The 23,183-nt window shown below is 38.5% G+C and overlaps 1 protein-coding gene across 3 annotated transcripts in view; it reads right to left on the bottom strand.

Annotated features, from left to right (window-relative positions):
- LOC149816593 (membralin-like protein At1g60995) overlaps nucleotides 1–23,183 on the bottom strand; it is a 140,825-nt gene that overhangs the window by 46,017 nt on the left and 71,625 nt on the right. For all 3 annotated transcript variants that reach the window (XM_089987099.1, XM_089987100.1, XM_089987101.1), the window contains exons 5-6: nucleotides 22,398–22,459; nucleotides 20,576–20,670 (exon numbers count right to left, since the gene is read on the bottom strand). In XM_089987099.1, coding sequence (XP_089843225.1) covers nucleotides 20,576–20,670; nucleotides 22,398–22,459 — 157 coding nt within the window. The remainder of the gene's footprint in view (nucleotides 1–20,575; nucleotides 20,671–22,397; nucleotides 22,460–23,183) is intronic.

Genomic DNA, 23,183 nt, shown 5'->3' with positions numbered 1-23,183 from the left:
ATTTTTACGAAGGTCAGTTGGGGTTATTACAATTCATACGAGGACTTTGATTCTTACCTGTTTTCTTAAAAACTGTTTTACAAGCACAGATGCTTAGTGACATGTAGGACTGGCTGGGTGGAGGACGAGAGACTTGTGACTTGGTGTTTGGGTTCTAACCAGAGCATGATTATAACAAAGTTGATTTTATGTTTTTGGATATTTCGACCTTTTGATTTAATTAATGAAGTTCATTTTATTACTTGAAGTTCATTCAATACATTGAATGGTTTGTGGTTTGGTTATGTTAAATATGTGATGCACCCCGGATCCTTGGGAGGTTTTCTGCAAATGTTTTAAAAAACAAAAAATTCTACTGTTTTTCAAGGGTCAATTGGGGTCTTTACAGGCATGACTTTCTTCTTTCACCACATTCTTCCCCCCCCCCCTTAACTCCAGACATTGCAGCACTTCCTCCAATCTTCATTCCTTTCCTCTTCAATACAAGGCATGTCTTTTTTCATATGCCCCATTTTCTTACAATAATAATGCACATTACTCATATCATACTTCGGAAATCCCATCTTTGCCCCACCAGAACTGTTAGGTTATCTCGCTGCCACCAAAATAGAATCACCAAAAAGAGTAGGATTGAAGAGATTTCATCTTAATCTCCTCAGCACTGATCTCAGAAAGAGCCTGGATGACCTGAGGAAAGACTGTTCTATGAAATAACAACACTTTTGACATTATCAAACTCAAAGCGCAATCCCATAAGAAACTCAATTACTCTTGTTGTCTCTCAGGTTTGTGCTTCTGCTTCCATACAGGTCTTGCAATCCTTGTATTTATCACATTTCTTGTTGTTGTCAATCAAAGCCAATGAGTCTCATAGCAACTGCATCTCAAAGTGATACTCCTCAACTGACTTACCTCCCTGCCTTAACTCTCTCAATTCTTGAATTAACTGATACAGTCTTGCCAGCTCTCTTGCATTTATACTTGCCTGAGATAGCCCCAAGCATTCTTAGCTTCAACAAACTTAGAGATGTTTATAGCAATTCTTGGTTCTACATAGCTGAGAATCCATGCCTTAACCATCACATTGTTCATCTTTCATTCTTTGAGGGCATTCTCATAGTTCACATGTCCAAATTTGGGCTTCACTGAAGTCCTATCAAGAAAGTCTCTTAGTCCTTTGCCATCAATGGTGGCTACCATAAAATCAGACCTAAGTAGTTGGTTTCATCCAACTTAACTGAACTCAACTGGATAGTGTCACTTTTCTCCATTTGAACCCAATCCCTAAACTACAATACTTAATGTCCCTGCAAATAAAAAGAACAAACAAATGCTACCCAATCCAAAATAGCACAACACCAACAAGGTGATATGTTATGCTAAGCAATAAGCAGCATCACCCTTAAAATATACTATAGTAACAGCCCCAAATCACCAACAATGCAAGCTAATTTAGCCAAACTCACAACCAACACAACAAATATTTCTTGCATATAGGTGAGAATAATGATATCTGATCACTATCACAAATCTGCAGCTAAAATCGATGCACAAAACTGAAAACAATGAAACTAATGTATGAAAAACTAGTTACCACCAAGGAGAGACTTCAAAAAAGATCAACAAACCTCACCCAATATGAAAAATACTAGCATCAGACCACTTCTAGAAATGAAAGCTTTACATGAGTGTGGAACTTGGGAGATTGTTCCTAGACCATCAAACAAGAATGTTGTAGGATCTAAATGGGTCTATAAAATCAAGTATAAACCCGATGGATCCATTGAACGCTATAAGGCGAGGCTAGTGTGAAAGTATCTTGAATAAGATAGTAGAGTCAAGATCATAATATTCTTGTGCACATAAGCACAACAAGAACACGTAGAACACTTGTGCACAAAAGCACAATATAAAAACACTCAAATGCTCAAAGTCATACAAATGAACATTAAAATCTCAAAGAAATCACTATTGGGCTTTGACCCAAAGCCTTACATTTACAAAGGGGGAGAGCCCCTATATATACACATATGATGGCCTTGGGGGGGCCAACATATAGCTGTTGGAGCCCCTCCAACAGTCACAATTGTGACTGTTGGAAGGGCCCAACAGCTATATGGTTGGGCCCCCAAGGTTTGGTCAAAAAGTCAAAAAAACAAAAAAGGCAAAAAAGATAAAAATATAAGGAATAAAAAATGTAAAATTTACATACATATTCGTAATGTGAATATGCGCAAAAAATAGGAAATACCTAAACTACCCCTACAGCTAATAAATGAGGAAATACATATTTTATATATATAAAAAGTAAATGCATATACATATATATAATATATGTATATGTAATACCTTTTATATATATAAAATATATATTGGATTACAAGATTTAGATACATTTTTTAACACCCCCCCTCAAACTTAGGGCAGGAGGACCGAAAGTTTGCTAAGAAGAAAGTTGAATTGCGGAGCACACAACACTTTGGTGAAGAAATCTGCCAACTGATATTCTGAAGTTACATATAGAAGATCTATGACTCCTTTCAGATAAGTTTCTCGAACATAGTGACAGTCCATCTCAATGTGCTTTGTTCGCTCGTGGAAAATATGATTTTTAGCAATGTAAATTGTGTTTTTATTATCGCAGCATAACTTGGTAGGCCCTTCTATGACAATTCTCATATCTTCCAAAAGCTGATGAATCCACACAATCTCCATAGTAGTAGTTGTCATGCCACGATATTCAGCTTCAGTGGAGGATAGAGACACTTTTTGCTGCTTCTTGCATCTCTATGAAATTAGCGAATTTCCTAAAAATATACAGAAGCCAGTGGTGGAGTGACGGTTATTCGGGTCACCTCCCCAGTCTAAATCAGTATATAAATTAATTTTAAATCAGACGAAGAGGACAAAAAAACTCCCTTATTTAGAGTACCCTTTATGTATCTTACGACCCGTAAGACGACACTCATGTGAACTGAAGTTGGTGCATGCTGAAACTGACTTGTGGTATGAACTGCATGTGAGATATCTGGTCTGATAATACTCAGGTACATCAACGATCCTACAAACTGTCAGTAGAGAGTAGGATCTGAGAGAGGAACACCATCATCAATTTTCATTTTGGCTTCTACTATAGCAGGAGTTTCACAAACCTTATCATCTTTAATACTTGACCTGTCAATAATTTCAGATGCAAGCTTAGTTTGAGACAAAAATACCCTCGATGAGAGTATGCTACTTCAATACCCAAAAAATAAGTTAGAAATCCCAAGTCAAACATTTCAAACCTATCCTTTAAAATTGATTTTATGCTTTTAACCCTTTTAGAATCGCTTCTAGTTATAAGCATATCATTCACATATAGAAGCAAGATAATAATCCCTGCATTAGTTTTTCTAACAAATAAAGCAGTGTCAGTAAAGCAAAGAAGAAAAACCATTTTCTAACATTACTGAGTTAAACCTATCATACCAAGCCTTAGGAGCTTGTTTTAAACCATAAAGTGATTTTCTAAGACGAAGCACTTTCCCTTTTGGGAGCACTATTCCAGGTGGAGCATCCATATATATCTCTTTATTCAAATCACCATTCAGGAAGGCATTCTTAACATCCATTTGATAGATGTTCCATTTGTTGATTGATGCAACAATGATGAGACATCGGACAGTGACTGTAAAGCCCGTGAAAAAAAAAATTGTTTCGGACACGTGCCATGCACGCGTCGGAAATGTGTCACAGTCGGTCCGTCGTGTCAGACCTGGATCCGAGTTGGACCCAGACCCGAGCCCGAACTCGGACCCGACTTCTCGATCGTTCGAGAAGCCTGTGACTTTAATAAGTCACAGGCGTCTCGGGCGAGAGGCAGAACCCCTCGCCCCCTTCTCTCTCATCTGCTCCGCCCTCCTCACGCTGCGGCCGCCGGCGAAAAGGAGACGCCGGCAAGCAGCTCCGTCCGACCACCTTCTCTCGGTCCGGCAGGTTTCCCGACGACGCAAGCGCCAGCACTCCCCTCTTCGTCCTTCGTGTTGCAGGATGTTGATCGACGCCGACGACGGCCTCTGAGATCCGGCGACCAGCGCTGCTCCCTGCGGCCATCGACGTCGGCCACTCGTGGCCGGCCACCTCTTCGCAAAACCCCCCCTCTCTGTTGTTTCTCCCTTCAGCCGCCGACGACTCGCAGCCGGCATCCTTAGCCGACGACAACCAACGATCCTCCCTGCAGTCGCCGAGCATCGGCGACTCGCCGTCGGTCGCCACTCGTCTCCTCTCTTCTCCGGCTCCCTCTGCTTGTCCAAGGGCGTGTGTCGGTGACCCCGAGAACCTCCTTTCCTTCCTTCGTCCCCCTTTTGCCTGATGAAGGAGGTCTTGATGTCGTCGCCATCGTCTTCCTCGATCTCCTTGGAGCCTCTGCTGACGACCTTCCAGTCCCCAACGACTCCCCTGTTGCTGCTGTTTTCGGAGGTAAACCCTCCCCTCTCTTTCTCCTTTGTGCAGAATGGATCGACAGGGGGGCTGAGCCCCCTGTCGTCACCGCTTGTTGGCAGGGGGTTAAAACCCCTCCTGCCTCCCTGTTTGTTGTCGGCTGACAGGTTGACTCTTCTTGACAGGGGGTTCCGCCCCCTGTCACTCTTTCCTTGTTTCTCGGTAGGGGGCGGGGTCCCCCTACCTTTGTGATTGTTTCCCAGCAGGGGGCGAGCCCCCCTGCACTCTTATCGTTTTTTGGTAGGGGGAGAAGCTCCCCCTGCCCTCCGTTGCTTCTCGGCAAGGGGATCGGCCCCCTGCCTCTTTCGCTTTGCCGACAGGGGGCTCTGTCCCCCTGCCATTCGCCTTTCGACAGGGGGTTCCTCTCCCCTGTCCCTTTTTGTGCTCTTGGGCAGGGGGCGAGGCTCCCCCTGCTCTTGTTGTCCCAGCAGAGGGTGGAGCCCCTCCCCCCCTGCTCTCTTGTCCCTTCTCGACAGGGGGTTCTGTGCCACTGCCTCTTGCGTTTTGCCGGCAGGGGGCGAAGCCCCCCCTGCTTTCCTGTTTTCGAGCAGGGGCTTGCCCCCTGCATTTCATTGTTCTCTGGAAAGGGACTTTACTCCCTTGCCTTGTTCTTGCTGCCGGTAGGGGGCTGCGCCCCTGCCTCGTGCTTTGACAAGGGGTGTTCCCCCCTGCCTTGTTGCGGCAGGCGTGGCAGAGAGCTTTTGCTCCCTCCCATGCCTTTCTTTGTTCTGGCAGACATGGAGCTTCTACTCCTTGCCTCTGCTGCTGTTGCCAGGCAGTGTTGAGGCCCCTGCCTCTGGCACCCTTGTCTGCAGGATGCAGAGTTCCTGCATCTGCCTTCTGCAGGCAGAATAGCCTTGCTGCATCTGTTGCTTCTCGGTTATTTTACGACATATACTAACATTCTAAGCTCTCCAGGTTGAACGGTGGATCTAGCTCGCCCTTGTGGCTCGAGCTCTTGTTTGCCTACGCTGCATGCGTACGAGGACCCGCAACCCCTTAAGGTAGTGGATTCTTGCGTGAAAGGACAATGAACTGATAAATGCTAAAATAAGAAAGATAACTAAAAGAGGACGATATATGTATACGTATAATATATATACGTATGTCTTTACCTTCAAGGACGCAGTTTCACGATCCTTGTCCTCTTTACTTTCTTGCACTTTTCTTTTTGTCGTTGCCGCGCTATATATGCCTAGGCTTTCCATTTCTGTTTTTACATTCCATGTCTTTTAACTCAAGGACGCGGTTTCGCGATCCTTGTCCTCTTTACTTTCTCGCACTTTACTTTCCTGCTGCCCCGCGCTTTGCGCCCTGACATTTACTTGTTTATGTCTGCTTTGTTCTCCAGGATGCAAATCATGGTCCTCCTTTACGTTTTTACACTTTACTTCCTGCATTTACTTGTTGCCCCGCGCTTTATGCGCCATGGCCTTGCTTCTTGCTTTACTCTTCGTACTTTACTTCCTGTGCTGTCGTGCTTGCTCTTGTACTTACCTTTTGCATGTGTTCGTCCTTACCATGCTGTTGCCCTTCGTGCATGTATTCTTATCTTTGTCGTATGCTTCTTTACTTGCTTACGCTTATCATTTAATCGAGGTGCAACCCCATACCTCGTGAGTCATCCTCTACACTTGCTTAGTCAGTATAGGATCTCATACCTCACGAGTTGCTTACGTAGTTGCCTGCTTGTGTGTTACGATGATCGAGGTATGATCCCATACCTAGTGTGGAGCTCTAGCGTTCTACCCTCGCGGTGCAGCTTCGCCCATCGAGTCTTACCCCTCGATTTGCCATTGTTTTAGTTTGTGCACGCGTTTGTCCCTTGTCAGCTTGCACTCCCCGAGTGCAACTCTGAGTGTATAGTGTATCTCGTTTCACTTGTCTTACAAGCCACGACACACACTTATGCACTTCGGTTCTCCAAAGACATAATCTTAGGTGCAAACCTATTTTCGAGATATATAGCTTGTACAGCAGCGATAGCGGCCGGATCTCCCAAATCGATGTATTTGGGATAGGTGTGTTACAACTCCAGTTCGCCTATTTGATACGACTCAGATAACCTTGTTTAGAAGCCTGTGCATGAGTAGGGCGGGGATCCTAGCGAGGTACTTGCGCCATCGCTAGATCGACGTTACCTTGCCTCTGATGCAAGACCTAGTTTTTAGGCTTTCTGGTTCAACCAAGATAGTAGCGCCTTCCTTTCTTCGTGAAGGTATTGTTGGATCTCTTACAAGGGATCCATGTTCCTTCTCTTGTAGTTGTACCCTTAGTCACGTACGATATGTTTGGACTACGAAGAGCAAGACGAAAGGTCTATAGTAACCTCTAAGCGTGTATTGACACGTTAAGCTAAATCCTGCTATTTTGATATGCGCCTAATAGGCAGAATGCTTGCGATTGTCTAAAATAACCCGAGCACGATAAGTTGGAACTTGAATGAGTTCACTGTAGGCTTCTGTAAAGCAGAAGTGTTGAGATTTCCTGCGAGAGATCCATGGCCCTCTCATCGTGGTTGTACTTTTGAACAGGTACGTTGCGTACTACGATGAGTAGGATGAGAGGTCTATGTCTGCCTCGAACATGCAATGGCATGTGTTTGAGATCACAAGAGTGATGTTTCTACCCTCACTATGGATTGACCCCTTTCATCATGGTTGTGCATTTGAATAGGTACGTTGCGTACTGCGGTGAGTAGGATGAGAAGTGTGTGGGTGCCTCGAACGCGCAATGGCGCGTATAATTCACTTAAATAATAATCATGTGCCTTCACAGGCAAGATGCTCGATTGGGTTGAAAGACCAGAGCATGTAGAATGGGACGACGGTTAAGAAACCCTCCGTCGTGCTCATTCGGGACGGTTCATCAAGAGAGAGGATGGATGGTACAAAACTCCGATGGACAGTCATTAATGGCAATCTCGGGCAAAGATCCGACATTCCCCAGTCATCGAAGGTTAGGGGAAATCCTTCAGGCCACTTCTGCAGAAGTTCGGATGCGCATTCATTGGGCCTTTGTTTGCCTTTGGGGATTTACTCTTTTGGTCACTGGTCGTCCCCTTAGGAAGCGGACTCAGTCAGCCATTCGGGGTATAATAAAATACATAACATAATGGACCCCCGAATCGATCTCGGTTATTTCTACGTTTTGCCTTGTGCGTACCCACAACGGCCTGCTCAATAATGAGACAAGATATAACTTATTCACATGATCATGAGATATGCATGTTGTGACGTGCATTGCTTGCTTGCTTGTTAGCTCGGTAGTTCGGTGCGCTATTCGTTGAGTTATGTACGTCTGTCGAGGCGTTACCCTTGTTGGTTAAACTGCTTACGCAGTTCCTTGCTTGGTAATAACTAGCTTCTCATACTAGTTGATTGCTTATCCTGTGTAGCTTATGAATTGTTTGTGATGCAATAGCTTGTGCCCCACAATTAATGTAACTACTTGCCGATAGACAGAACTATATAATAGTACTTGTGTGTATTACGAGAGTGTTGTTATGAATACTTGTCTTATGCAATTGTTTTGCTTGACGGGTGGATAGAGTTAGTTACTCTTCACCGATAATATCTGTGGATTGCTATAGTTGCTTGTGTAGCACTATGATCCTTCCTGCTCTTGTATGTAGTTGTTTGCTTTACTAGAGCTTTGCTTACTCAATAGTATTTTGGTTAGATCTGCTAGTCTTGCTTGTTCCTGCTTGAGCTAACGTTTATCTTGCTTATTGCAGCCTTTGTTCTTTCTTGTCCTTTGCACCCCTAATAGTCTGTTGTGAGACTGACCCATTTCATGGGCAGATGGTGAACAGGTTGAGACAGCTTGCGATGGCACGATAACGCGATGCATTCAAGGCAATGCCCTTTCCTGACGTTGCGCTCCTGGGGATACTTTTGATAGATGTGGTATGAAGTTTCTTGAAAGCATCTCTTCTGATTTAAACTCTGGATTTCTAAAACTGTATTACCAAAACGTGGTTCTTCTTTTCATTTCAATAAAATATATACTTGAACTGCAAATCGGTTTGTAAGGGGGAATCTGCTTTTGGTTGTAATGCGCCCAAGGTCTAGGGACTTCCTGTTTTGAACCTGATCTTTCGCTGAACTTCTGTTTTAAACTCTGATAAATGATTGATTTCAAAGCTTTCAACATTTTTCATAAAAGGTTTCAAGTCCACGATTTTGGGGCGTTACAGTGACCATTCGGGCCACAGGCGCAAAAGTTTCTTCATAGTCAATCCCACATTCTTGACTATATCCATTTACAACTAATCGAGTCTTATATCCAGTGTTGTGAAAAGCATTGAGGCATAGCGAGGCGCTCCACCAAAATCTGAGGCGAGGCGTAAGCCTCGAGGCGTAAAGCGTAAGCCTCAAAGTTTTTTTTTAAAAAAACTATAAAAAAATATCTAAAATTATAAATAAATAAAAAAATCTTTATTGATGAAGCAACAACCAATAGGAAATAAAAAATCTCAAAAAATAGTGAGTTCATAAAAAATAATAGTGAGTGAGTTCATGAAAAATAAAACTTTAAGCCTTAGGATTTTTCTTCATAAGCTTGAAAATACAACACACATATCTCCAATATTTTCAAACTATCATAATATTTTAGCAGTATTTTCATGAAACATTATTAAAGTATTTTGTCATCATTTTTTCAAAATAATGAAAATTTGAAGCATGCAATGATATTATCATGAAACATTGTGATATTTCCTCTTCCTAGATTTCTGATTTAACATCTTTTTCTCAATTTCATATTATTTCTATCTATTATCTTTTTTCTATTTTCCATAGTTTGGCATGAAAGACAGCCTCTTTCTATTCTGTTTCCTGACCTTTCCATTTTTTCTCTCTATCCACAATTGCTAAGCTTTTCTCATGGAAAATAGGTGTGCTTGAGTTATCTCATCTAATCGACTCACTGAACATTGATAGTGATATCATGACTAGCTGAAAAATTATATCTTAGTCAGTAGGTTATGTATCCCCTTAACTTAAATGTTAAAGTTTAGCATAAACATGCTACAAGATCAACAATAGCACCTCAACCAAGGTGACTGCAGTCAATCATGTCAAAAGGCTCATCAGAAGCAGAAGAGCTGTAGCACTCCACAATCATCATCATGACTGATTGGTGACTATGCCCTTAAGTAGCAGAGGCTCTAAAATGAACAAAGTCCTTCACACTGTTAAAAGCTGATAATCCAAAAGCCATTGAAGGAAGGCAAATGTCAGCCAGCCCTTTCTTTTTAATTTTCCTTTTTTTTATGATATGCAGGCTGGGGTTAGCCTCTCACGTCTTCAGCATGAGACTCTTTGTTGTGACAGTGCTACTTTACAATCCAGCTATCTCATTCTTTTAGGCCTGTCAACATGTCACCTAGCCCATGTCGACAGACCTAAACAAAAATTCCACAGGTTCCCATGTTGATCATCTATGTCACATAGGTGTGGGTGCGTGGTTGCAGCACTTCAAAAAAATTGGGGTGCATGGTTGCGGGAGGGTATAAATTTGCGCGATGCAGCACCTTTACTAATGGGCTTATGGTTTTCCACACTAACTAAAAACAAAAAGAATAAATTAGAATCGTTGAATGCATTTTCTGTGCATGAACTACAGCAAAAAGAGGCGTGTACGCCTCAGTCCGAGGCGCGCCTCGCCTCAAGGCGTGCGCCTCAAGGCCTATGAGGTGCACGCCTCATGGGTGTTGCGCTTTATACCTGCGCCTCAAGGCACAAAGGCCCTCGCCTTGAGGCGAGGCGCGCTTTTTGCGCCTTGAGGTGCATTTTTAATAACACTGCTTATATCTCTCAAGAGATCCATCGCTCTTAGTTTTCACCTTAAATACCCACTTACATCCTATGGTTTTCTTACCCTTAGGGAGATCTTGGAACTCCCAAGTCTTTGCCATGTTGAGAGCCGAAAGCTCACATTCTATTGCTCTTAACCATTCATCATTTTTTTTTGCTTCTTCGAAGTTTATGGGTTCTTCATAGGAATAAATGGCGCTAAGGCAAGCTCTATGTTTAGGAGTGAATGAATCATATGAAATGAACCTAGAAGGCATTTTTCTACTTCTCTCAGTTCTTCGTAGGTTTTTATCATTTGTTGAATTAGAGTCACTAGATTCACTGTATCTTTCAATTGCACTCCTAAAATTGCTTCTATCTCTATGGGTATATGTTATAGGTTCTCTTAATGCTTCTTCATTACTACGTTGTGAGCTAGGGGAATGAGAGGAATCATCTTCTTTATCATTGAAGTCGTCATCACTATCCTCACTGTCATCGTTATGGGCTAAGATTTCGAATAAGAAAGAATAATTCATATTCTCTTCAAAGGATTCACCCTTTTCAAAACCATTAACATTTTTCAGAAAACTCACATTTTTGGAAACATATAACTTATTATTCTTGATATCATAACAATGAAACCCTTTTTGGGTTTCTGAATATCCAAGAAAGGCGCAGGGAATGGCTTTTGGTGAAAGCTTATCGTTCTTATCAGTAAGAACAAAGCATTTACAACCAAATATTCTCAACCGACTATAGTCAGGTTCTTTAGTGTACAATTTTTCAAAGGGTGAGATATTGTTCAAGTTTTTAGAGGGTAGCCGATTTATTAGATAAACAGATGCTAGAGCGGCTTCAGCCCAAAAACCTTTTGGGATGTTTTGATAAACCAACAAAGTTCGAGTTGTCTCTATTATATGTCTATGTTTCCTTTCGGCTAACCCGTTTTGTTGAGGGGTTTTTGGGCAAGATCTTTGGTGAAGAATACCATAACTTTCAAGATAATTTTTGAATTCACTTGAAAGGTATTCTCCACCAGAGTCAGTTCTAAACATTTTGAGATCCCCATTAAACTGATTTTTAATCATCATATGATAGACTTTAAAAGTCGAAAAAACTTCATATTTGTGTTTAAGAAAATAAATCCAACAATATCTCGTGTAATCATCAACAAAAATAACATAATAAGCAAAGTCACCTTTGGATAAGACGGGTGCCGGACCCCATACATCGGAATGGATAATTTTAAACGGTCTAGTTGTAAACATAGATCTTTGAAAAAAAGGTAATTTTTTCATTTTCCCAAGTATACAATCATTACAAGTGAAATCACTTACATAAACTTTTGACAAAAGGCAAATGGAAATTTTTTATAATATTTGGATGTCCAAGTCTCTTGTGCCACACATTAATATCTTTTTGTTGAACAACATTACAAAAAGGATTCTTTGGTACTTGAAGGGAATCGACATAGTAAAGATCACCCTTCCTAGAGCCTTCCCCAATCAATTTCCCGGACTGGCGATCCTGTATCCAACATTTGTTAGATGAGAACTTTACATCACATCCATGATCCGAGAGTTGAGAAACGGAAAACAAATTTAAATTTAATTTTGGTATAAATCTAATTTTTGGAATAAAGAATCCTTGTTTTTCAAAATTTTCCATTCCTTTTACTTCAAGAGATGTTCCATCCGCGGTTGAAACAAAAGATGGGGAAGAATTTTTTGTATACTCGGAAAAAGAATTAAAACTTGGGGTCATATGAAAAGAAGCACCCGAATCCAAAAGTCAAGAGGTCTTACCGGGGGGAGAAGAAGTTGACATGGCGGCTCCGGAAATGGCCCCTTTTAGAAGAGGTTGAAGCGCATCTACAATTTGTTGAAGAGAGAGGGCCCCACTTGAAGATGATGGGCACTCTTGAGATGTAGTAGTCATGGCAAGAAGCTTCTTCCATTTTGGGCAAATAGGCATGATGTGCCTCAGTTCCTTACAAAAGTGGCAATTAAGCTTGCTATAGTCCCTCCTTCCTCCTTGTCCGCTTAGATTTTGGTTTTTGAAATGAGGAGGCTTGTAGGTTTTTAAGTTGTTCCCCGGTCTTGATACAACATTCACACCTTCATTTTCTTCATTATTGGATGGTGTAGCTAGAACACTTGGATTGTTCTTACATACACCCATCCGAGTCTCTTCCCCACTCAATTTAGTTATGACATCTTCAAGAGAAGGAGAAGTGAAGGCGGATAAAAGAGAAGACCGAATTTGTTCGAATTCGGGCCTAAGCCCATTCAAGAAGTTAAAAAACCTATATTCTTCCAATTGTTTGTAACGAAGCTCTATGGCTTCTCCACTCCATTTGGGTTCAAGCATAGCAAGCTCATCCTAAATAGAAGATAGTGTTAAAATGTATCCATCAATTGTTGTAATTAGATATATTTTATATATATATAAGATGATACATATACATATATGGTATATATGTATATGTATCCTCCTATTTATATATATAAAATATATATTTTCCTTTTGTTTAGCCGTAGGGGTATTTTAGTCTTTTCCTCTGTTTTTACGCACATTCACTTTATGAATGTGATTGTAATTTATTTTATTTTTCTTTTTCTTTTATTTTTTATTTCGTTTTTCTCAAGTACCAAAAGGTACCTTGGGGGGCCCACTCAAATAGACGTTGGGCCCCTTCCAACGGTCACATTTGTGACCGTTGGAGGGGCTCCAACGTCTATGAGTGGAGCCCCTCCAAGGCTCCTTTTTGTTGTTATAAATAGGGGCTCTCCCCTTTGTATTTCTTACTTCTAGAGGGAGCTTATGCTCCATTGTAATGGGGTTTTTACCCCTTGTCCATTGTTTCTTCAATGTTATGCAACTTATGACTTTATGTCATATTTTTCCCTTTTTATGGGTTTTATGGGTTAGCACATTATGTGCTTGTGTTGTTTCCCTTTAATGGGTATATTTGCACTTCACGTGCATAAGTATGGGTTCATTATTGAACCCAATGTATTCCAACTCACTTTCTAACATGGTATCAGAGTAAGGTTGAGATCGAGTTGCTCTTTGGTGCATCGGGAAGCGTGGTATTCAAGAATTTGTTAAAGAAAAATGGTGAAGTATTCGTTTCTCTCTATTGTCTTTCTTATAGTTATTCGGTATGCATTCTATTTCTTTGAGTATTGTATGAAGAATGTAATATGTTCTTTTCTTTATGTGTGTTTTTTGTCATTATGTCTTTTTTGAGTTACTTGCTGCTCCATTGAATCGTTTTCGTATGTTTTTCTTTGAAAAACTTTAAATGATAACTTGTTTGGCGAAAAATTAGATATATGATTGCTCAAAACTTGCTTTAATGGGTCGGTAAAAATTTATGACCGTTGGAACTTTGAATTTACATTTTAAACCTAACCTTGTTTATAAAAATACCTTTATATGAATGTTTAGTCTTTAAAGAAAGGTATGTTAAGATTAAAATGCTTGTGAAATGTAGTTTTTTGAAAAATGTTTGGCATATATGAAAAATTCCATATTATGTGTCCGTTTTATATGAGCAACATTTAATTAAGAAAGTTTTTTTTTTATATAATACCGGTTGAATTAAGTTTTAAAATGGTCTTATGGAATATGGTGATTTTCTTTCCATCTTTACACTCTTAAGGATGTTTTCAACATTTAGAGAGTTCTCTCTCTTTTCAATAAGAGACATTTATATTTTTATGTTGTGATTGTCTCTTGCGGGTTTTGGTGTTTGCCCTTTTGTTTGTTCATTAGTGAATGTTGTAAGTGCTTAATGCACTCTTTTGCTTTTTCGCATATTTCATTACAAAAGTTATGGTCTTCACTAATGTTTATTGTGTACCTTATTTCATTAGGAGTAGGTAATAATCTATTAAGTCATGATTTTTGATAAAACTTAAGAGTGTTAAATTTTTCCTCAATAAATGTTTACTTTTTATTTAAGCCATAGTACAATCTTATTTATCATAAGGTTTTGTTAATGAATCTATTTTGTTGGGATTTCTTCCACTTTAATGGAGTTTTCTCCTTCTTTGGGAGTTGTATATGTTTTTTGTTCAAACTCTCCTTAAGGAGCCTTTCGGTCCTTATAATCTTCTTGTGAGTATATACTCTTTTATGAAGATTTCATGATTGTTTATCATTTTTAAGTTGCAATAGTAGATTTCATAAGTTTTTCGAACTTCACCATCTTTATGAATGCCTATATTGGCCTAAGTTTGTTATTTTTTGAACTTCACCAACTTCACCGTTTAATTGCACCTTATGTCTTTCATAGTTAAGGCTTGTTTGTTCCAAATCGGTTCATACACATGATGTTGCTTAATATTTCATGTTATGTTGCATAGTAAGCCTTTTTTTTTTGGTGTACAAGACTTCTTTTGAAGATTAAGCATAATTCGTGTTTATGCAAAATTGTTTTGATGGATTATATTGGACCTTTGATTCAATTTGTTAATCGGTCCTCTTTGTAAAAACTTTTATTTGGAAAATGATTCCTTATGTGTTTATTGCCCTTTTGTGGCATTTATGTTTGTCCATCACATGTTATTTAATGCATCATTTATTTGGCCTTAGTATTGTTATATTAGAGATGTTTGTCGAGGTGAGTTATGGGCACCTCGTGTTGTATCATTTTTAGATTGTCCACCTTCCATATTATAGATGGTTGTTGAGGTGAGTTATGGGCACCTTGGGACTCTAAAATGATTTGTTATTTGATCTCTAATTATGAGTGTGTCACTCATTTTTTCTCTTGTGCCATTGATATTATGGATGCTTCTATGTAAATGTGATGGACATATGGTATTTGAAACCTTAAATGTTTTAAGGTACATTTAAAATCAAGATGTTTTGGGATTATAACCCAACCTTTTATTTGTTTATGAATCTTATGAGTGCATTTGCACATTTGTGATTCCGTATGTTGTGCTCGTTGTGCACATGTGTTCTTGTGTTTTTTCACAAGTGTTCTTGGTGTGTATGTTCACACATTTGTTCTAAAGAATATTATTTTATCGGTTGTAGTATCTTGTTGAAGATATGGTTTACTTGCATTTATTCCAAAATGTTATTATAAGTATTCTTTTTTAAAAAAGAATATTGTTTCATTCGATGTTTATTTTCATTACAAGTTTATTGCCTCAAAAGTCTTTTCCTTTTATACCCATTATCTAAGTGTCATCATATGTAGACAAGAATTTTATTACACCTTCGTGTGTTTTTAGCCCTTTGTTGGCTTTTGCTCTCTTGGTCTAGTAGCTGAACACACTTGTCTTGAGTGATCTTATATGTAGACAAGACACGTTGATTCACACCATCGTGTGTGATCTTAGTCCATGTTGGCGTTTGTGTTCTTGTTCTAGTCGCTTAGATGTATGCCCATGGTTGGCTTATTTCACTCATTTCAAGTGCCATCTTATGTAGACAAGAGATGTATTATGTTTTAGCCCATGGTTGGCTTATTAATCTTGTTCTAGTAGCTGAACATACTTGGTTTTAAGTGTATTTTTACGTAGACAAGAGATACTTTTTAGTCCATGTTGGCATGTATTCTCTTGCTCTTGTCGTAGATGCACTTATTTCAAGTATTATTATATGTAGACAAGAGGTTCGTTTACACACCTTTGTGTGTGTCTTTGGCCTTTAATGGCTTTATATTCTTGATCTAGTAGCTTTTACACTTGATTTATGGGTTTTGGAGGACTAATGAGGAAGTTGTTTGTAATGAATAAACTATTATTGAAATTTGCAAAATTTCATTCATGACTTGTATTTTTCAAGTAAATCATCCTTTTGATATGCATATCAAGTTGATTTCTTAGCATTTAATCTATATATTAAGTGCTTATGGTTTTTGCCACCCTTATATGTAAAATGTTTTTTTTTTAATTAAGTGTAACTTTCATAAATGTTTTTAAAAACCTCGTGAACTCTTGGGTTTATTTTGCCTAAAGTATGCTTAGAGACTTCGTTTCTCTTATTTGGAACTTCACTACATGTTTGAAGCATGTTTTAATTCTTTGAGTATTAATTCATATAATGATTCGTATATGCATATGCTCTTTATGGCCTTTTTTTTGGGCTCTCATTCAATAAAAGCATATGTATGTTACGCCTCTTCGTAGGCTTCTTGTGGTATCCCTTAGTGGATCATTTTGTTATTCCCCATTATGGGGTTATATTTGTCCAATGGTGGACCTTATGAATGCATTATGCATTCTTGCAATTTTTTTGCATAATTTGCTTCCGCTCATTTTTGTTTTAACATAATGTATGATTTAGAAACTTTGGTTTTCTAAATTTTTCGTTTCATACTAAAGTAACTATCATATTATGCATAAATTTTGCACCTTGTTAGGAATGTTCCTTTTTTGAGCAAAGTGCAAAGATATTGTTTACTTGTTCTTTGTTGTTTTCTTTTCTCAGGATCTTGGAGATAGGACAAAGGGAAGTACCCTGGATAGTTCGGGAAATGGGTTCATCATTTGAAGACAATTGGAGGAATGCTATTTCAAGTTTTCATTGCATCCTTGCCAAAGCCGCTTGGAGTCGCCGAAGCCTCGTGGAGTTTTGCCTTTTTTTTTCCAATCTTTTCGTTTCCCTGCAAAGCTTGAGGGGGGGTGTTAAAATGTATCCATCAATTGTTGTAATTAGATATATTTTATATATATAAAAGATGATACATATACATATATGGTATATATATATGTATCCTCCTATTTATATATATAAAATATATATTTTCCTTTTGTTTAGCCGTAGGGGTATTTTAGTCTTTTCCTCTGTTTTTACGCACATTCACTTTATGAATGTGATTGTAATTTATTTTATTTTTCTTTTTCTTTTATTTTTTATTTCGTTTTTCTCAAGTACCAAAAGGTACCTTGGGGGGCCCACTCAAATAGACGTTGGGCCCCTTCCAACGGTCACATTTGTGACCGTTGGAGGGGCTCCAACGTCTATGAGTGGCGCCCCTCCAAGGCTCCTTTTTGTTGTTATAAATAGGGGCTCTCCCCTTTGTATTTCTTACTTCTAGAGGAAGCTTATGCTCCATTGTAATGGGGTTTTTACCCCTTGTCCATTGTTTCTTCAATGTTATGCAACTTATGACTTTATGTCATATTTTTCCCTTTTTATGGGTTTTATGGGTTAGCACATTATGTGCTTGTGTTGTTTCCCTTTAATGGGTATATTTGCACTTCACGTGCATAAGTATGGGTTCATTATTGAACCCAATGTATTCCAACTCACTTTCTAACAGATAGCTCCGCAAAGTACTCTCTAATAGACATCTCCCCTTGTTGAAGCATTAACGCCCTCTTTTGAAGATAGTATTTATGGGACAAGTCCCTAGAGGTGTACATCTTCTTAAGATATTTTCATGTTTGAGAAGCTTTCTTGAACTTGATGATATTCGCATTAATTCTCGTTTCTACGGATGCAAAAATGCAAGAGAGGATTTTAAAATTCCTCATTTCTCATTCTTCATGCTTTTTTGTATATTCTTCAAGGGCCTTGGTTCTTTCATTGCCTTCAAGAATTTTTATCTCTCCTTCCTCCATCAAGGGTATCTTGGGTTTCGGTTCGGGAATCGAGCCTTGGACATAGCCCCAAAGCCCTTTTCCTTTGATGTGAGCTTCCATATTTCCGGCCCAAACATAATAGTTGGACCCATTGAGTTTGAAACCAAGAGAGAAATGGGAGTCTTTTTCACCCATTGGAGAGGAGAGATGATGAGAAACAACACGTACCTCAAAGGCTTTTCAAGTCTTTCTTGACAAAAGAGACTTCTAAAATATTGCCCGAAGAAGATGATCTACTTCAAACTCCAATACCTTGAAGGCACGTTTTTCAAGGCACTCGAAAATGTGAAGAAATGCCCGATCCTCCTTCAAAACGAGGCTCTGATACCATGTGAAAGTATCTTCAATAAGATAGTGGAGTCAAGATCACAATATTCTTGATGACAAGCACGTGCACATAAGCATAACAAGAACACGTAGAACACTCGTGCACAAAAGCACAATACAAAAACACTCAAATGCTCAAGGGCATACAAATGAACATTAAAATCTCATAGAAATCACTATTGGGCTTTGACCCAAAGCCTTACATTTGCAAAGGGGGAGAGCCCCTATATATACACATATGATGGCCTTGGAGGGGCCAACATATAGCTGTTGGAGCCCCTCCAACGGTCACAATTGTGACGATTGGAAGGGCCCAACAACTATATGGTTGGGCCCCCAAGGTTTGGTCAAAAAAACAAAAAAGACAAAAATACAAGGAATAAAAAATGTAAAATTTACATACATATTCGTAATGTGAATATGCGCAAAAAAATAGGAAATACCTAAACTACCCCTACAACTAATAAATGAGTAAATACATATTTTATATATATAAAAAGTAAATACATATACATATATATAATATATGTATATGTAGTACCTTTTATATATATATAATATATATTGGATTACAAGATTGAGATACATTTTTTAACAGCTAGTAGCGAAAGGGTTCACTCAAGAATACAGGCAAGATTATGATGAAACTTTCAGTCTTGTGATTAAGATGAGAATCATTCGATTAGTTCTGTCCTTATCAGTTCAGTATGGATGGACTTTAAGCCAACTTGATGTCAAAAATGCATTTTTAAATGGCAATTTCAAAGAAGAGGTGTATATGGAGCAACCCTTTGGTTATACAAAACATAGCCCCAACACACATGTTTGCAAGCTACGAAGAGCTATTTATGGGCTAAAACAGGCCTCCCGCTCATGGTTTGATAGTTTCTCTGCTGAAGTTCAGAGACATGGGTTTGTTCGATCTCATCTTGATCATTCGCTTTTTATTTTTCGAGATCGTCAGGTACGCACATTGATTCTTATATATGTGGACGATATTATTCTTACTGGGAACTCTGATGCACACATCGAAGCTATCAAGATTTTGCTAAGTCTCCAGTTTAAAATGAAAGAGTTGGGGGTTTTGCATTATTTCTTGGGGGTTGAGGTGGATAGACAGGATGAAGCCCTGTCACTAACCCAACACAAATATACTTTAGACCTATTGGACAAGGCAGGCATGAAATATTGTAAACCACTATCCACTCCTAGTGTCCTCAATCATAAACTCGGTTCTCAAGATGGGAAAGTATATGAAGATTCCAAGCAATATCGGAGTCTTGTGGGTATGCTTCAATATTTCATCTTTACTAGATCCGATATTGTATATTCAGTGAATCAAGTCTCTCAATTCATGCATGACCCACAAACAGAGCATATGAATGTTGTCAAGAGAATCCTTCGATATTTAAAAGGAACTCTTGGAGATGGTCTAGTTTATCATCAGTCCAAGTCCAAAGGGGAACAACATCGACTGGATGTATACATAGATGCGGATTAGGCTGGAGATCCAGATGACATGCGATCAGTTTCTGGATATTGTGCCTTTCTTGATGGGAACTTGATAGCGTGGAGTAGCAAGAAACAATGTGCAGTTGCACACCAAAAATCCAAATCAAGGCTGATGATGGTGATTATTGATTCTATGAACATCTAAAAACAAGAACTATAAAGTTCAGATGCAACAAAGCAGCAAGATCGTACAGACAATGATGATGTCAGCAACCCTCTACGCAAACTTCAGTGCGAACCAGAATGGAGTCTTTCAAAAATCTTCTCTAATCTCCTTCTTCATGGCTATGATACCATATTGGAGCTTCAATATACAAGAGGAAGAAGAAGAAAGAAACGAAGAGAGAGATGAAGAGAGAACTTCATTAAGTTTGGAAAATAGGTTTACAACATATTCAAAGAGGGTCGACTTCCAAAGAGCTCACTACAAGACAAAAAGAAGAAAAAGAATGGGTAAATGTTAATTACAGTAATACCCCTAATTTACAACATATGTACAAAAGACTACATTGGAGGGTATTACACTTGGATGGAGATATGGCATTTCCTCAACACACATTCAGACAAATTATCAGCACAACCTTTATTTCAAATTTAATTAGTTCTACATTTATCTCCTAGTATAAATATTATTAACAATATTTGGGAACCCAAATATATATCAAATCTGTTCATGGATAAGCGTCAAGCAATACAGGATATATCAGCGAGTAGCAATTGGAAGTGTGCATCTGTGAACGAAATTGAGATGTGACAAAAACACATGAAAAATCTTGATACAAGTCATTCTGCCAAAATTATCACTGCTAATATTTCAACTTCCTCAAAAGACCAGCAAAAGACCTGTTCCCAAAGCAAGAATTCTGTGCAGAGATGCTGACATTGACAGTGCGTACATTGTGCCTGGATTTCGCTCCCTCAGGAAGCATGAAATACCCCTGTGCAACAGACAATAGATTGAGAGGATTGCACACAGATTCATAACCAGAATGTTAATGAAAAAAATATGAACAGAAATAAGAAAGTTGGCTAAATGCACAAGTGGCAACCAACAACTATGTATACGAACTTTTCAGGATTATGAACACATTATGGATAATTTCAAATTAAGAAACAAAGGACATGCTTTATTGAAGGAAAGATGGGTTCCTGATATTGATGGAGTAGTGATATAGTTGTATAGATCCCTACTATGTTTACAAAAAATCCTATGTTTTGAATATCTGTAAATGAATCAATCCCATCTGATGAGGATAAACCAAGAGTACAAAAGAACAAGTGAAGCCCAAAAGATAAACTACTACAATTTATACGAGAGAATAGAAGAGTTGATGGCCTCGTAAAGTAGAAATTTTTGATAGGCATATAACACAAATTCTGAAGTTCAGGTATATAATGACAAGACATAGAATAAGGAAACATTTTGATGGATGTCAACAAGCACAGATGCTACAAGGAATTTCACATGGATACAACAACAACAACAACTACGCCTTCATCCCAAAATAATTGGGGTCGGCGATATGAACCAAAAAAGAAAATCATTATGGGTCTTCCACATGAATCCTTCCAAAAAAGGAATTTCACATGGATGCTGAAAATTTTTTCCGTCTCTTGTAAAAGCTATTCAAAGGACTTTACAAATATGGGGTATAAGGGTATGACTAGAAAAGGATGTCTTGGCCTGTGCTTCTAAAAAATGGCCGGAGGACACCAACCTATCTTTGATAGGTCCAAATAGGATCTGATTTGTGTCCCATTGATCTTTTGCTTGTATTTTGGTGACTCCTTGTCACTGCTTTATGATCTGATAAAATTTTATTTTCGCTCCAAAAACAAATAATTGGGCATGAGGTGTATGTCCAACAGATGCCACGATTTTTCGTTTTTCGTCTTTTTTTTTTTGAGAGCCAGATGCCCACTTCAATAGTTGAAGCCAGTAAACCATCATCGGAAGAGAAAGATTACATCATCAATCTAGCTTATATGGAACATATAATACTGAAGGCAATACACCTGGTCACCTATGGTACCCGGACACATCATTTTGCCCTTTGTACCCATTTCGACAAGGGTTAACACCCGGACACGGCATTTTACCCTCCCTACATACAATTTTGTATTCAATTTATAATTTATAATTATATTTTCAGTTTATATCTTCATATTTTCAGTATATAAATATATAATATATATTTTAGATATAGCACATATATTTAGATTATATTCAGTCTAATTTGTATTTATGTGATATTTAGTATATATATAGCTGTGTCCCTGTACCCATATTTTCGGGAATTGCTGTGTCATACCCTCTGTACCCATACCCGCACCCACACCCGTACCCAGGTGACATAGCTGGTCACTTATGCAACCCATCAGAGGCCAGACCACATCTTGTCACCTAGCATAAAGGCATGCGAGCCCCAGAATGTGGTGCTAATCCAGCCAAACATAAGAGCGAACACTACTAGCCAGGATACCCCTCAGCTTGTGTAATGCCTTGCTCTTTAATTTATGTTATTTTGAAGTTTTTCCATCTTGAATTTTTTTGCTTTCCTGTTTTTGCAATGAAAACCCGATGAAACACATTCACTCATTGTTACTGACAGTACTAATCATAACATGAGTTTTAAGAGAAGCAACGGAGAAGGTGAAAAGATACCTTTTCAACAGAATATAGATAAGTTGGTTCAAATGCCTTGCTTCGATTTTCAAGCCATTGCACTGCACAAAAAGTATAGCAGCCAAATCAAGCAAAACTACACTAAACAATGAAAATCACATATGGAAAAACTAGCATCCTGTTCTAGACTTCTTTGATGTACTAAAATAATTGACCCTTAAGCAAAAAATCTCATTTAAGGGTAGAATCAAGTAATGGTGATCCATAAAGACATAAGCCAACACACTGCCGTGTGCATGTGTCTGCTATGTGAATGTCTGAATACATACATCTACATATACATGTATGTGTGTAAATTAGTATTTTGATGATTTCTTATAATGCAAAGTTGAGTGGATCGAGCATGTCAAGCTAGGCCTACACATTAGCATTTGATAAGACATAATGTATCAGGCACTTGGAAAATGTAAGATTGTCAAATAGATTGCTATGACCTATTCTCTAGAAAGTCACCTTAGTATCTTGATTATTTCTTATAATGCAAACTTGACTGGATTAAGCATGTCAAGCTAGGTCAACATATTAGCATATGATAAAACATGATATATTGATCATTTGGAAAATTGTAACTGTCAAATAGATTGCTATGAACTATTTTCTAGAGAATCACATTAATGCAATATAGACTCTTGAGCTTTTTCATCTTAAGATTTGGATCTTATGACCTATTTATTTGATTGAATATACCAAAATAACAGATAGAGCATGTTATTTCAAAGGCCAGATATAGTTATCAGATCTAAGTATACAAGGCATGTGTGCAAT

Source organism: Nuphar pumila, chromosome 14, assembly GCF_984573655.1.
Source record: "Nuphar pumila chromosome 14, dmNupPumi1.hap1.1, whole genome shotgun sequence".
NCBI lineage: Eukaryota > Viridiplantae > Streptophyta > Magnoliopsida > Nymphaeales > Nymphaeaceae > Nuphar > Nuphar pumila.
The sequence above is the reverse complement of the archived record's forward strand: the minus strand, read 5'-3'. Positions and strand labels throughout refer to the sequence as shown.